Here is a 14897-nt window from a genome sequence, read left to right on the forward strand (position 1 = left end):
ACAGGCCTCTGGCCACAGATCCAAATGTAGGCTCAAGCACTGGGGTAAGTGCTGGAGACAGAAACAGGAGATGGGGAAGACTGTAAAAGCACATGTGGGATGGCGGAGGCTGGAAGCTTGCTTATGCTCAATTGTAGGAACCAGCCAGGGTTAGGTGATAGGAATTAAGACTCTCTGTGTGTATGTGGGCAGCTGCAGGGCCATCTGTGATTGCAAGCACAGTGGTAGGGGCAGGAGCCAAGGGGCAGGATCAGCTGCTTATGCATATAAAACTGTGGGAGCCAGGGCTGGCAGCATGCAGTAGCCTAGCTGCAGGGGTAAGCCTCAGGTATATGTAGTGGTGGGTTTGAAAACTGTGATGAGTGGTCACGGAGCTGTTTTCAGGCACACATGCAGTAGATGTGCTGTGTCCCTGTGTCAAAGAACCCACAGAGGCAGCAGCTGGGGTGGCTCTGAGGAGAAGGGATTTCAGGTGCTTAGGCATCTGAAAAATATAAAGTCTGTTGAGGAGGGACTCTAGACCCAAGCAGGAGTAGCTCAGGTGACTCCAGGTAGAGAAGAGGGAGAAAAGTAGTAGTTTACATACCCAGAGACTGCAAAGGCTGCTGGGCTGGGTTCCCAGTCCAGAACAACTATAGCAGTAGCAGTCTTGCAGCTCTGGGTCTTTGCCCATTTTTTAACTGGGTTGTTATATTACTTAGTTTTAGGAGTTCTCTACATTTTATAGACATTGATCCCATATCAGATGTATAAATTGCAAATATTTTCTCCCATTCTGTGGGTTGCCTTTTTAACTCCATGGCTAGTGTTTTTTGATGCACAAAAGTTTTTAATTTTCACGAAGTCTAGTTTCTCTATTTTTTCTTTTGTTACCCGTACCGTTAGTGTCATAACCAAGAAACCATTGCCAAATCCAATGTATAAAACTTCTGCCCTATGTTTTCTTTTAACAGTTGTATTGTTTTAGATCTTACAATTAGGTCTTTAATATATTTTGAGTTTATTTTTGCATATCCTATTAGGTAAGGATCCAATTAATTCTTTTGCATGTGGCTATCCAGGTTTCCCAGTACCATTTGTTAAAAAAAACTATCCTTTCTCCATTGAATGGAATTAGTGCCCTTGTCAAAAATCATTTTATCATAATATGCTGGTATGCTGGGGTTTATTTTGAGGCTATTATATTCCATTGGTCTATATATCAGTCTTTATGCTAGCACTGCACTGTCTAGATTACTATATCTTTTTACTAAATATTGAAATCAGGAAGAGTGAGTCCTCCGGCTGTGCTTTTTCAGGATTGTTTTGGCAATTCAAGGTCCCATGAAATTCCTTATACATTTTAGGATAAGTTTTCCTATTTCTGCAAAAAAATACCATTGGAATTTTGATAGGAATTTCTGTAAACAGCTTTGGGCACGATGGACATTTGAACAATATTAAGCCTTCCAACCCATGTGCATGAAATGTGTTTCCACTTATTTGTATCTTCTTTAATTTTTCAGCAATGTTTGGTAGCTTTCACAGTACAAGTCTTCCACTTCTTTTGTTAGATAATCACTAAGCATCATGCTGTCTGATGCTGTTGTCACTGGAATTGTTTTTCTAATTTTCTGTTCAGTTTGTTGACTGCTGGTTTATAGAAATGCAAGTGATTTTTGTGTTGACTTTGTATCCTGTGATTTTGCTGAAATCATTTTGTAGTTTCAATAGTTTTTTAAAAATGTAATCTTTGGAGTTGTCTACATATAAAATCATATCATATGTGAACAGAGATTATTTTAAATCTTCCTTTTATATATATATATATTTTTTTTGCCCTGGCAAGAACTTCCAGAACTATGTCAAACAGAAGTGAAGAAAGGGGGCATTCTTACCTTGTTTCTGATTTTAGAGAAAAAGTTTTCAGTCTTTCGCCCTTGAGTATGATCTTTGCTGCGAGTTTTTCATATGTCTTTTACTATGTTGAAGTAGTTTTCCTCTATTTCTAATTTTACCATGAAAGGGTGTTGAATGTTGTCAAATGCTTTTACTGCATCAATTGAGATGATGACGTGTTTTTTTTCCTTCATTCTGTTAACGTGCTGTATTACATTAAGGATCCCATTATCTCTTGCTTGCACTACTAGTACAACAGACTCATACCTGATTTCTCTGTCTTCAGTCTCCCTTCGCTTAAATCTGGCCTGTGCACAGCAGAATGCTCTTAACTAAAATGTGTATTTGTGAGGAGATATCACTCCCCACTTAAAAGTCTTTTACTGCTAGCCAGGCACAGTAGCTCATTTCTGCAATCCCAGCACTTTGAAAGACCAAGGCAGGTGGATCACTTGAGGTCAGGAGTTACCATCCTGGCCAATGTGGCAAAACCCCATCTGTACAAAAAATACAAAAATTTCACTGAGCTTGGTGGTGGGCACCTATACTTCCAGCTACTCGGGAGGCTGAGGAACAAGAATTGCTTGTACTGGAGAGGTGGAGGCCGCAGTGAGCCAAGATTGCACCACTGCACTCCAGCCTGGGTATCAGGGCAAGACCTCATCTCAAAAAAAAGTCTTTTACTGCTCTTTACAGTTCAAGTTCTCAACGTGTCATATAAGACTTATTCACTTTCACCTCATCTCTTATGTTCCTTTTCCCCCCACTTTCTTCTGCACTAATAGCAAACTACACTTATCTCTTCTCATTTGCTACATCAAATCATGCTTATCCCTCTGAATAGAATGAATGGAATATGATTCCTTTGATTCTTTATTTGGCTGTGACTCATTCTTTATAATTGAATTTGGATGTTAACTCCTTTAGTCTTTTTACTTTTATTTTCTTTATTTTAAAAAAATATTCATTTACAAATAACTACTATGTATCTGTTACATGCCAGGCACTATGCTAGGTGTTAGGGCTACAGAGAGGAGAAAGGCAAACATGGCTCTTGCCTGTAAGCATTCTTGAAAGTTACAACATTCCCCATATCTATGGTCCCTTAGCATCTCATGCTTGCCTCAATTTTCTCATTAATCATGCAATATAAAATTATAATTTATATTCATCTAACTAGTACATAGTGAGCATTCAATAAACCTTTCTTTAGCCATACTTATAAACTAATGCTTTTAACATTACATTAGAAATGTTTTGTTTTTGGTTACATTTTTGGATTGCCTCTCCTTCTTCACTGTCAACTGAGAACTAAACAATTCCCAAGGAGCCAGAGTCAACAAGGCCCCCACACTGTCTCATCCAAGCAACTCAGGATAAATTGTTACCTAGCTAGGTATCCAGAAATATGGAAAAAATCTTTAAATGGGGTCTCAGGAACAAGGGGAGGATGAGAAGAAAAAATATTAAATGATCATAAAGAAACTGTATCTGTAAGGCCAGAGAAATAGTGTAAGAATCAAAATTCTCCCAGCTGAAGGACACATAACTACAATCCATAAAATCTAAAACCTGAATTTAACTGCTGGTCTCAAATATTTTCTTCCTAACTCAAAGTTTATGAAAGTCAAAAGCCAAATGATGATTGTTGGCTGGGCACAGTGGCTCACACCTATAAACTCAGCACATTGGGAGGCCAAGGAAGGTAGATCACTTGAAGTCAGGAGCTTAAAACTAGTCTGGCCAACATGGCAACACCCCATCTCTACTCAAAATAAAAAAAGTAGCCAGGCGTGATGGCACATGCCTGTAGTCCCAGCTACTCGGGAGGCTAAGGCACAAGAACTGCTTGAACCCATGGGGAGGAGGCTGCAGTGAACTAAGATCATGCCACTACACTTTAGCCTGGGTAGCAGAGCAAGACTGTCTCAAAAAACAAAAACAAAAACAAGATTGTCTTAAAACACACAAAGTCACATAGAAGAGTAGAACCAGAAGAAAGCAGCAGAATCACTGGGTGAATGGTACAATTACACGTATTTCAACTTAATATAAGGAAGACAGCAGAAAAGCCTGCTCAACAATGAAACTGGTTATAATAAGATATTATTATTCAGTAATAATAACATATTACTGAGATCGTGACTGTTTTAGTTTGGCAAAGCCTCCCAATCCTACATTACCATTTTCTCAAAATAACCTAAATAATATGCTAGCCTCACAAACACTGCTTTTCACTATATGGAACTGACTTCTCTCTGCTGTTTGGACCACCCAAATAACACATATAATGGTGAGGGTGAGAGAAGAAAATAAATGAAGTGAAACCTTGTGTGCAACACTATCCCTGTCACCTCTCAGAGAGGACATAGAATAATCAAGAATTTTGGTTGGTAGGCTGGGCACAGTAGCTCATGTCTATAACCCCAGTACTTTGGGAGGCTGAGGTGGGTGAATCATGAGGTCAGGAGTTCAAGACCAGCCTGGCCAACATGGTGAAATCCCGTTTCTACTAAAAATATAAAAAATTAGCTGGGCATAGTGTGGCAAGTGCCTGTAATCCCAATTACTCAGGAGGCTGAGGCAGGAGAATTGCTTGAACCTGGGAGGCAGAGGTTGCAGTGAGCCGAAATAACACCACTGTACTCCAGCCCTGGCAACAGAGTGAGACTCTAACTCAAAAATAAAAAAACAAAACAAAACAGAAATTTGGTTGTGGCTAGCTGGCCACCTTTTAATGTTAGTGGATTTTTGGAGACCAAGTACAGTATAGTATAACACAGTCATATTATTAGCAGGGGAGAAAGCTTTCTTCTCAGTGGCTTTCTAAAAAATGTTAAAAACAAGAGTGGCAAATTATAATTTTCACAGGATGATTAGAGACTACAGCTTCAATTATGTAGCTCCATTTCTCTTTCACATATTTAAGTGATATAAATACAAATTCAAAGGATGGCTGGAGATGTCCTGTGATAGCTTCCATAATGGGTATCTAAAATATACAGGCAGTTTAAATTAAAATGAGCAACCACATTTTGCATAGTATTTAAGCAGAAAAAGGTTTTATTGGACAAGCCTAAGCTTTTAAATACTTGAATCATGCTCTACCTAATTTAAGGCTGGGTGTGGTGGCTCACTTTTCTTTAGTTTTTATTTTTGGAGACAGGGTCTCACTCTGTCACCCAGGCTGGAGTACAGTGGTGTGATCTCAGCTTACTGCAACCTCCACCTCCTAGGTTGGAGTATTTCTTGTGCCTTAGCCTCCAGGGTAGCTGGGATTACGGGTACGCATTACCATGCCCGGCTCATTTTTTTGTGTATTTTTAGTAGATACGGGGTTTCGCCATGTTGACTAGCCTGGTTGGTCTCAAACTCCTGGCCTCAAGTGATCTGCCCATCTCGGCCTCCCAAAGTGCTAAGATTACAGGTATGAGTCACTGTGCCCAGCCTAGAGCGTTATTTGCTAGCCCAATAGCTCTAAGTAAAAATCATTTCAACCAATCCACCTGAATTCTGTCTGTTGAAACATGAAACTAATAGAGCAATAAGGACGACATTAGTAATAACTTTGCATGGCCAGTTTCTGACTTCAAAAATTTACTGAGATTTAATTCACGCTACATTAACTTTATCTATTCATTGCTCTGGCAGATAAAAAAGAAAGGTAAGTGGACAGGTAGGTGAGGGATAAGCTTTCTGTTCAATGAAAAGCTAGCAAACAGGCTTACTTCTTCCGACTGTTCGCGGATCTGTGCAGGTGAAGATCGTCTTCCCACTGTAAGTCGATGGCAGGGATAAGAGAGCCCTGATTCAGCAAGACACATCTGCAAAAATAGAATCCATCATTTGTAAACAAAATATGGCCATGTTTCACAAAAGGATTTTATTTTTGAGAAATTTTCTATTATTGCTGAAGCTAGATTAGAAAGTTTACTCTAGTTGCCTGGGTATTACATTAACAGGAGGGCTTTGAAAATCTGAAATTCTTCCACACATAGGATGTTTTGGTAGCCAAGGCTAATTTTCATTAGTTAATAGACTGACGCTCTAGTAAACTGCAATGAACCCAAACTAAGGCATATCATACATACTCACCCCCAAGCCCCCACTGCCCCGATGTGTGTCTGCTACTTTTCTGATTAGCAAAGTAATACCTGTTTCCTAACCCAGGGCAGTAAGGATAGAAAAATAAAATTGTAGGTGAGATACAGAGTTTAAAATTTCCGTAAGATACATATGCCAAAAATATACAAAAGCATAAGTTTGGGTTTACCCTAAAGTAATCTCTTACCCAAAGTAATCTCTCAGAAAAGAGAAAGATGCCTTATATTTGACTAGTTACAAAAGTTCTCCTGTTACAGGGTGCTTCCTCAAATACTTCATTTCAATGTACTGTTTGGACAGATTAGCCTTAAATAACCTAAGTCAATGATGCTTCAGGTTCTCACAGTTTACTTGTCAAAACTGGTTAATAAAGAAGACAATGATAAGACATGATTATTCCTAGAGGTATAATCTCACAATTCCAGGTATTAAAAGCCCTTGTAAACAAGCCTTTAAAAGATACTTTGAAAAATGTCATGGGAAGATGATGAATATACATATACAGGACAAACGAAATCAAAACAAAACAGTAAATAAGCAAATGAAAAAATTACAACTGTCTTAATGACAACCAAATATAAATAGTATTAGTACTTTCTCCATAGCGTAGGGATAATACGGTTGAGTTTATGGGTAAAACAATGAGAAAATGCCTAGCACATAGTAGTGGCTCAGCAAACATTACTTTTTACTATTCTGTAAATATCTGTGGCTTGAGATAAAATGTCCAGTGAGAATGATGGACTCTAGAAAACACGACTTTAGTGGAACCACTGTTACCTTGTATTCTGTTACCCTGTTCCTCAATTAACCCAACAGTAGTTATCTTATTCAATTAAATTATTTTGTCTTTACAATGCCAACCAAAAAGAAAAAAAAAAGTGACCCTAGTGGTGATGACGATGCTTATAATATTAACTTTATTTTAGGTATGTGTATCCAATTAAATAAATTGACAGTTATACTACATCAACACAAAAGTTTATGCACTTAAATTATCCAAAGAAAACCCTTTTTTACAAAAGTAATAATTGTTTTATAGTATTTATATTTTTAAGCCCACATCTTAAGAAAAAAGTAGCTATAGTAGGCAAGAATTTAATTGTTCTTGTCAGCTGTCAATGATTGAAATATAAGGATGGTAAATCATTTTTTTGACAAGATATGAAGAAAAATGACCAAAATTAAGTAAATTTGCTCTGTTAAAAAGTAATTCACGGAAAAGGCAGGCACTTAACAGATTACTGTTGAATGCTAAAGGAACTTTTTTCTATTTAATAACAGAAGACAGCTAAGTATGGAATGGACTTATAAGGTTAGAGTGTCCTGAGTTCAAATTCACTTCTACTATTCACTCTAATCAATATTTTACATCTTAAAGCTAAGTTTCCTGGCTGGGTGTGGTGGCTCATGCCTGTAATTCCAGCACTTTGCAAGGCTGAAGCAGGAGGACTGTTGAGCTCAGGAGTTCAAGACCAGCCTGGGCATCATAGTGAGACCTTGTCTCTAAAAACACAAGCAAAAGATAGGCTGGGTGTGGTGGTGCACACCTGTAGTCCCTGCTACTTGGACTGCTAAGGCAGGGGATCATTTAAGCCTAGATGGTCAAGGCTGCAGTGAGTTGTGATCACGCCACTGTACTCCAGCCTGAGTGACAGTGAGACCATGTCTCCAAAAAGGGAAAAAACAATTAGCTGGCCATGGTAACATACAACCATAGTCCCAGCTACTACAGAGGCTGAGGTGGGAGGATTGCTTGAGCCCAGGAGGTCAAGGTGGCAGAGAGCTGAGATCACGCCACTGTATTCTAGCCTGGGTGACAGAGTAAGACTCTGTTTCAAAAAAAAAAATAAAAATAATTGCTAAGTTTTCTGTTCTATAAAAGTAACATGACCTTTCCTAACAGGCCTTCTGTGAGGATGGCTTAAATGAGAATACACTTGCTATACAGTGATATTCCATCACTCTTCTTCTTACAGACAGCATTTAGTGTTAAGAACATACTATGTGATTCTTAAACTATGTACTATAGGCACAGGGTTCTTGAGATCCTTTCAGGAATTCCATAAGGTCAAAATTATTTCAAAATAATACTTAAATGGTATTAGACTTTTTCAATGTGGGTTTTTTTTATCTATCTATCTATCTAATCTATCTATCTATCTGAGACGGAGTCTCGCTCTGTCATCCGGTCTGGAGTGTGGTGGTGTCATCTCAGCTCACTACAACCTCCACCTCCCAGGTTCAGGCAATTCTCCTGCTTCAGCCTCTAAGGCAGCCAGGATTACAGGTGTATGCCACCATGTCCAGTTAATTTTTGTATTTTTGTGGAGACGGGGTTTTACCCTATTAGCCAGGCTGGTCTTGAACTCCTGACCTCAGGTGATCTGCCTGCCTCGGTCTCCCAAAGTGCTGGGATTACAGATGTGAGCCATCATGCCTGGCCAAACTCTGTTTTATACTGATGTTAAAAAAGCAATGGTGGGCAAATCTGCTGGTACTTCAGCACAAAGGGTAGTAGCACCAAACTGTTAAAATCCCCAGTTCGTGTACTCACTGTAAAAACGGCAGTTTCATTTAAGAACATCTCTGTTAAATCAGTAAAAAATGATCACTTTTAATTAAATTGACTCTCAATACATGTCTTTTAATATTCTATGTGACAATGGGAAGTACGTATAAAGCACTTGTGCAGCATACCAAAGTATAACGAATGAAGAAAAAGCACTTGTGTTTGAGTTACATGCTGAACCAGCTACTTTTTTCATGAAACACCATTACCACTTAAACAAATGATGGGCAGACAAACTGGTTATTTGGATTTGGTATTTGGATAAGTATCCCTTATTCAAAACACTTGGAACCAGAGGTGTTTCGGACTTAGAACTGTTTTTGATTTTGGAATATTTGCATCATATTTAACTAAACAGTCGAGCATTCTGAATCTAAAAATCATTTTAAATCTGAAATGATCCAATGAGCATTTCCTTTTAATGTCATGTTGCTGCTCAAAAAGTTTCAGATTTCCAGATTATGGTACTCAACTATAATTGAGTATCCCTACTTGCTGAATATTTTCTCCAAAATGAATGAAGTAAGACTACTATTTCAAGAAACAGGTCTGACAGTATTAACTGCCAATGACAAAATTTGAGTTTTCAAGTAAAAATTAAGGGTTTTAAAAACTATCATCCATCATGAGCTTGACAGCTTCTCAATGCTTCAAGCTTTTGTGATGAGTTCAGTGGTGATATTAATATAATAGACGTGATTTTTGATATCATATAATGAAATGTGTCAACATTTAGAAAATCTGTATAGCTCACAAGACCAATATTCTCCAAATGAATGGTGAGTGCATAATGTTATAAAATGCATGAATAAAGGTTTAATTCATAGTGTGAGGAAGACCAGTGTATCTTACTAAAAGTATTAATACAAAAGGTATACTGATATGGATCCAGATTCTACATTAACATTTAGTTCAACCAGAGAAAGTGCGTTGCCACATATACACATAAAATAATTAAAATGAAACTAACCTTTACGCAACTACCACTTCTCGAGTTCTAGTTTAGTATCAAAGAAGAATATCTACACTCATTTGAAAAGACTATTAAAATATTCCTCCCTTTTCCAACTACAGATCTGTATGAGGTCAGATTTTCTTCATATCTTCAACCAAAAAAATTCATTACAACAGGTTAAATGAAGAAGAAGGAAGACACGAAAATCCAGTTGTCTTCAATTAAGACAGACATTAAAGAGATTTGTAAAGGTATAAAAACAACGTCACTTTACTTACCGAGTTTTTAGAAAATATAATTACTTTATATAAAAATACTATTTTGGGGTAGGACCGACTCAAGATGGCACGGTGAGAACAACCCAGGATTGAAGCTCTCGGTGAACGCACTAAGGGTGAGTCAGGGCCGCATTTTCAGACAAATCTTTGTTGCCAACAGAATGGGGAAATTCCCAGGTATAAAAGAGACGCAGGACGCCAGGGCAGCGGTTTTGGCTGGTGCAGCTGGCGGCCGCGCGCAGCACAGCGGCGCTCCACAGCACTCCGCACAAAGCGCACTGGTCTGGGTGCCCTGTTGAACCGGCAATCTGAGACTTGAGAGAGCAGATTGGCATATCCATCTGATCGAACGGGACTTGGACAGTGAGCCAGGCCAGAAGATTCCAGGGAAACGGAATTTGGGCCAGCACAGTGGGACAAACAAAACAGTGATTCCAAATGCTCCGGGTGGAGAGTTTCACTGCAGGCACAGCTGAACCCAGGACGGTGCAGCTCGGTGCGGGAGGGGCGTCCGCCATTACTGAGGCAATCAGCCCTACTGAGGTACACGCCCATTGCTGACACAGCCTGCCGTTGCCGAGGCAACCCGCCACAACAGAGAGACTCCGCCACAGGGCATAGCCCGTGGCAGCAGGGTGGAGACCTCAGCAGCAGGGCAGAGCCTGCAGCAATAGGGCAGACCTCACACCAGAAGGGCAGAGCCTCGGCAGGGAAATAGTGACTAGACTGCCTCCTAGCTGGGCAGGACAGAGCAACGGACACTCAAAAAGAAAGCCCCAAACCCCGGAGACAGAACATCTGAGAAAAAAAGGGTTTTTTTTTTTTTTATGAGTTCTACTGCAGCAGAATTAAATGTAGTAGCCTAACAGCCCTGAATGAACAACAGAGCACACAGATCAGCACTTGAGCTCCTATAAGGTACAGACTGTCTCATCAAGCAGCTCCCTGACCCCTCTATATCCATAAGACTGACATTTGGCAGGCATCATTCTGGGACAAAGATAGCAGAAAAAGAAACTGGTAGCATCCCTCACTGTTCCGCAGCCGCTATAGGTGCACACCAGACAAGCAGGGCCTGGAGTGGACCTCAGCAGTCGTACAGCAGAGCGGCTAGACTGGTAGAAGGAAAACCAAGTAACAGAAAGACCTCATCATCAACAATCTGGGCGTCCACTCAGAGACCCAATCGAAAAGTCAGCAACTACTCGGACGACAGGTGGATAAATCCACAAAGATGGGAAGAAACCCGTGCAAAAAGGAGGAAAACACCCGAAATCAGAACACTTCGCCTCCTAAAAAGGACCAAAACTCCTCATCAGCAAGGGAACAAAGCTGGATGGAGAATGACTGTGACGAAATGACGGAATTAGACTTCAGAAGGTGGATGATGAGAAACTTTTGTGAGCTAAAAAAACATGTTTCAATTCAATGCAAAGAAACTAAGAACCTTGAAAAAAGATTTGAAAAAAGAATCGAGGAAATGATAACAAGAATGGATAACATAGAGAGAAATATGAATGAATTGAAGGAGCTGAAAAACACAATACGAGAACTTCACAAAGCATGCACAAGTTTCAACAGCTGAATTGATCAAGCAAAAGAAAGAATATCAGAAGTTGAAGATCAACTCAATGATATAAAACTAGAAACCAAGATTAGAGAAAAACACGCAAAAAGGAATGAACAAAGTCTCCAAGAAATGTGGGACTATGTGAAGAGACCTAACCTACGTTTGATAGGTGTACCAGAATGTGACAAAGAGAATGAATCCAAGCTGGAAAACACTCTTCAGGATATTATCCAGGAAAACTTCCCCCACCTACCAAGGCAGGCCAACACTCAAATGCAGAAAATACAGAGAACACCACAAAGATATTCCACAAGAAGAGCAACACCAAGGCACATAATCGTCACATTCACCAGGGTTGAAATAAAGGAGAAAATACTAAGGGCAGCTAGAGAGAAAAGTCGGGTCACCCACAAAGGGAAGCCCATCAGACTCACAGTAGATTTCTCGGCAGAAACCCTACAAGTCAAAAGAGAGTGGAGGCGAATATTCAACATCCTTAAAGAAAAGAACTTTCAACCCAGAATTTCATATCAGCCAAACTGAGCTTCGTAAGTGAAGGAAAAATAAAATTCTTTTCGAACAAGCAAGTACTCAGAAATTTTGTCACCACCAGGCCTGCTTTACAAGAGCTCCTGAAAGAGGCACTACACATAGAAAGAAACAACCAGTATCAGCCATTCCAAAATCACACTAAATGCTAAAGAGCATCAACATAATGAAGGATCTACATCAACTAACGGACAAAACAGCCAGCTACCATCAAAATGGCAGTATCAAATCCACACATAACAATATTAACCCTAAATGTAAATAAACTAAATGCACCAATCAAAAGACGCAGACTGGCAAATTGCATAAAAATCCAAAACCCATCAGTGTGCTGTATCCAGGAAACCCATCTCACATGCAAGGATACACAAAGGCTCAAAATAAAGGGATGGAGAAAGATTTACCAAGCAAATGGAGAGCAAAAAAACGCAGGAGTTGCAATTCTCATCTCTGATAAAATAGACTTTAAAGGAACAAAGATCAAAATAGACAAAGAAGGTCATTACATAATGGTAAAAGGATCGATACAACAAGAAGAGCTAACGATCCTAAACATATATGGACCCAACACAGGAGCACCCAGATACAAAAGGCAAGTTCTTAATGACTTACAAAGAGACTTAGACTCCCACACAATAATAGTGGGAGACTTTAACACTCCACTGTCAATATTAGACAGATCAACCAGACAGAAAATCAACAAGGATATCCAGGGCTTGAACTCAGACCTGGAACAAGCAAACCTGATAGACATTTACAGAACTGTCCACCCCAAATCCACAGAATATACATTCTTCTCAGCACCACATCACACCTACTCTAAAACTGACCACATAATTGGAAGTAAAGCACTCCTCAGCAAATGCAAAACAACTGAAATCATAACAAACAGTCTCTCAGACCATAGTGCAATCAAGTTAGAACTCAGAATTCAGAAACCAACCCAGAACCGCACAGCTTCATGGAAACTGAACAACTCGCTCTTGAATGTTGACTGGATAAACAATGAAATGAAGGCAGAAATAAAGAAGTTCTTCAAAACCAATGAGAACAAAGACACAACATGCCAGAATCTCTGGGACACATTTAAAGCAGTCTCTAAAGGAAAATATATAGCAATAAGTGCCCATATGAGGAGAATGGAGAGATCCAAAATTGACACCCTATTGTCAAAATTGAAAGAGCTAGAGGAGCAAGATCAAAAAAACTCAAAACCTAGCAGAAGACAAGAAATAACTAAGATCAGAGCTGAACTGAAGGAGATAGAGACACGAAAAACCCTTCAAAAAATCAATAAATCCAAGAGCTGGTTTTTTGAAAAGATCAACAAAATAGACAAACCACTAGCCAGATTGATAAAAAAAAAAAAAAAAAGAGAGAGAACAACCAAATAGATGCAATAAAAAATGATAAAGGGGAAATCACCACAGATACCACAGAAATTCAAACCACCATCAGAGAATATTACAAACAACTCTATGCACATAAACTAGTAAACCTGGAAGAAATGGATAAATTCCTGGACTCCTGTGTCCTCCCAAGCCTAAACCAGGAGGAAGCTGAAACTATGAATAGACCAATAACAGGGTCTGAAGTCGAGGCAGCAATTAAGAGCCTACCGCACAAAAAAAGCCCAGGTCCAGATGGGTTCCCAGCCGAATTCTACCAGACACACAGGGAGAAGCTGGTACCATTCCTTCTGAATCTATTCCAAATAATCCAAAAGGAGGGAATCCTTCCCAAATCAGTTTATGAGACCAACATCATGCTGATACCAAAACCCGGCAGAGACTCAACAAGAAAAGAAAACTTCAGGCCAATATCCATGATGAACATAGATGCAAAAATCTTCAATAAAATATTGGCAAGCCGATTGCAACAGCAAATCAAAAAACTTATCCATCATGATCAAGTAGGATTCATCCTGGGGATGCAAGGCTGGTTCAACATACGCAAGTCTATAAACGTAATTCACCACATAAACAGAACCAAAAACAAAAACCACATGATCATCTCAATTGACGCAGAGAAGGCATTCAACAAAATTCAACAGCCCTTTACGCTAAAAACCCTCAATAAACTCGGTATCGATGGAACGTATCTCAAAGTAATAAAAGCTATTTATGACAAACCAACAGCCAATATCATACTGAATGGGCAAAAACTGGAAGAATTCCCTTTGAAATCCGGCACTAGGCAAGGACCCCCTCTTTTACCACTCCTATTCAATATAGTACTGGAAGTTCTAGCCACAGCAATCAGGCAAGAAAAAGAAATACAGGTATTCAAATAGGAAAGGAGGAAGCCAGATTGTCTCTATTTGCAGACGACATGATAGTATACCTAGAAGACCCCATCGCCTCAGCCCAAAAACTCCTGAAACTGATAAGCAACTTCAGCAAAGTCTCAGGATATAAAATCAATGTGCAAAAATCACAAGCATTCCTCTACATAAATAACAGACTTAAAGAGAGCCAAATCAAGAACGAACAGCCATTCACAATTGCTACAAAAAGAATAAAATACCTAAGAATACAACTCACAAGGAAAGTAAGGGACTTCTTCAAGGAAAACTACAAAACACTGCTCAATGAAATAAGAGAGGACACAAACAGATGGAGAAACATTCCATGTTCATGGTTAGGAAGAATTAATATTGTGAAAATGGCTATACTGCCCAAAGTAATTTACAGAATCAATGCTATCCCCATCAAGCTACCATTGACTTTCTTCACAGAACTGGAAAAAACCACCATGAACTTCATATGGAACCAAAAGAGAGCCCGCATGGCCAAGTCAATTCTAAGCAAAAAGAACACAGCGGGGGGCATCACACTACCGGATTTCGAACTATACTACAAGGCTACAGTAATCAAAACAGCATGGTACTGGTACCAAAACAGAGATATAGACCAATGGAACAAAACAGAGGCATCGGAGGCAACACAGCATATCTACCACCATACAATCTTGGATAAACCTGACAAAAAC

General features: G+C 39.3%; 1 protein-coding gene across 10 annotated transcripts in view; it reads right to left on the reverse strand.

Annotated features, from left to right (window-relative positions):
* FAF1 (Fas associated factor 1) overlaps positions 1-14897 on the reverse strand; it is a 569750-nt gene that overhangs the window by 154712 nt on the left and 400141 nt on the right. For all 10 annotated transcript variants that reach the window (XM_035251413.3, XM_002750807.7, XM_078331686.1 and 7 more), the window contains one exon: positions 5607-5702. In XM_035251413.3, coding sequence (XP_035107304.1) covers positions 5607-5702 — 96 coding nt within the window. The remainder of the gene's footprint in view (positions 1-5606; positions 5703-14897) is intronic.

The sequence above is a fragment of the Callithrix jacchus genome, chromosome 7, assembly GCF_049354715.1.
Source record: "Callithrix jacchus isolate 240 chromosome 7, calJac240_pri, whole genome shotgun sequence".
Classification (NCBI taxonomy): domain Eukaryota; kingdom Metazoa; phylum Chordata; class Mammalia; order Primates; family Cebidae; genus Callithrix; species Callithrix jacchus.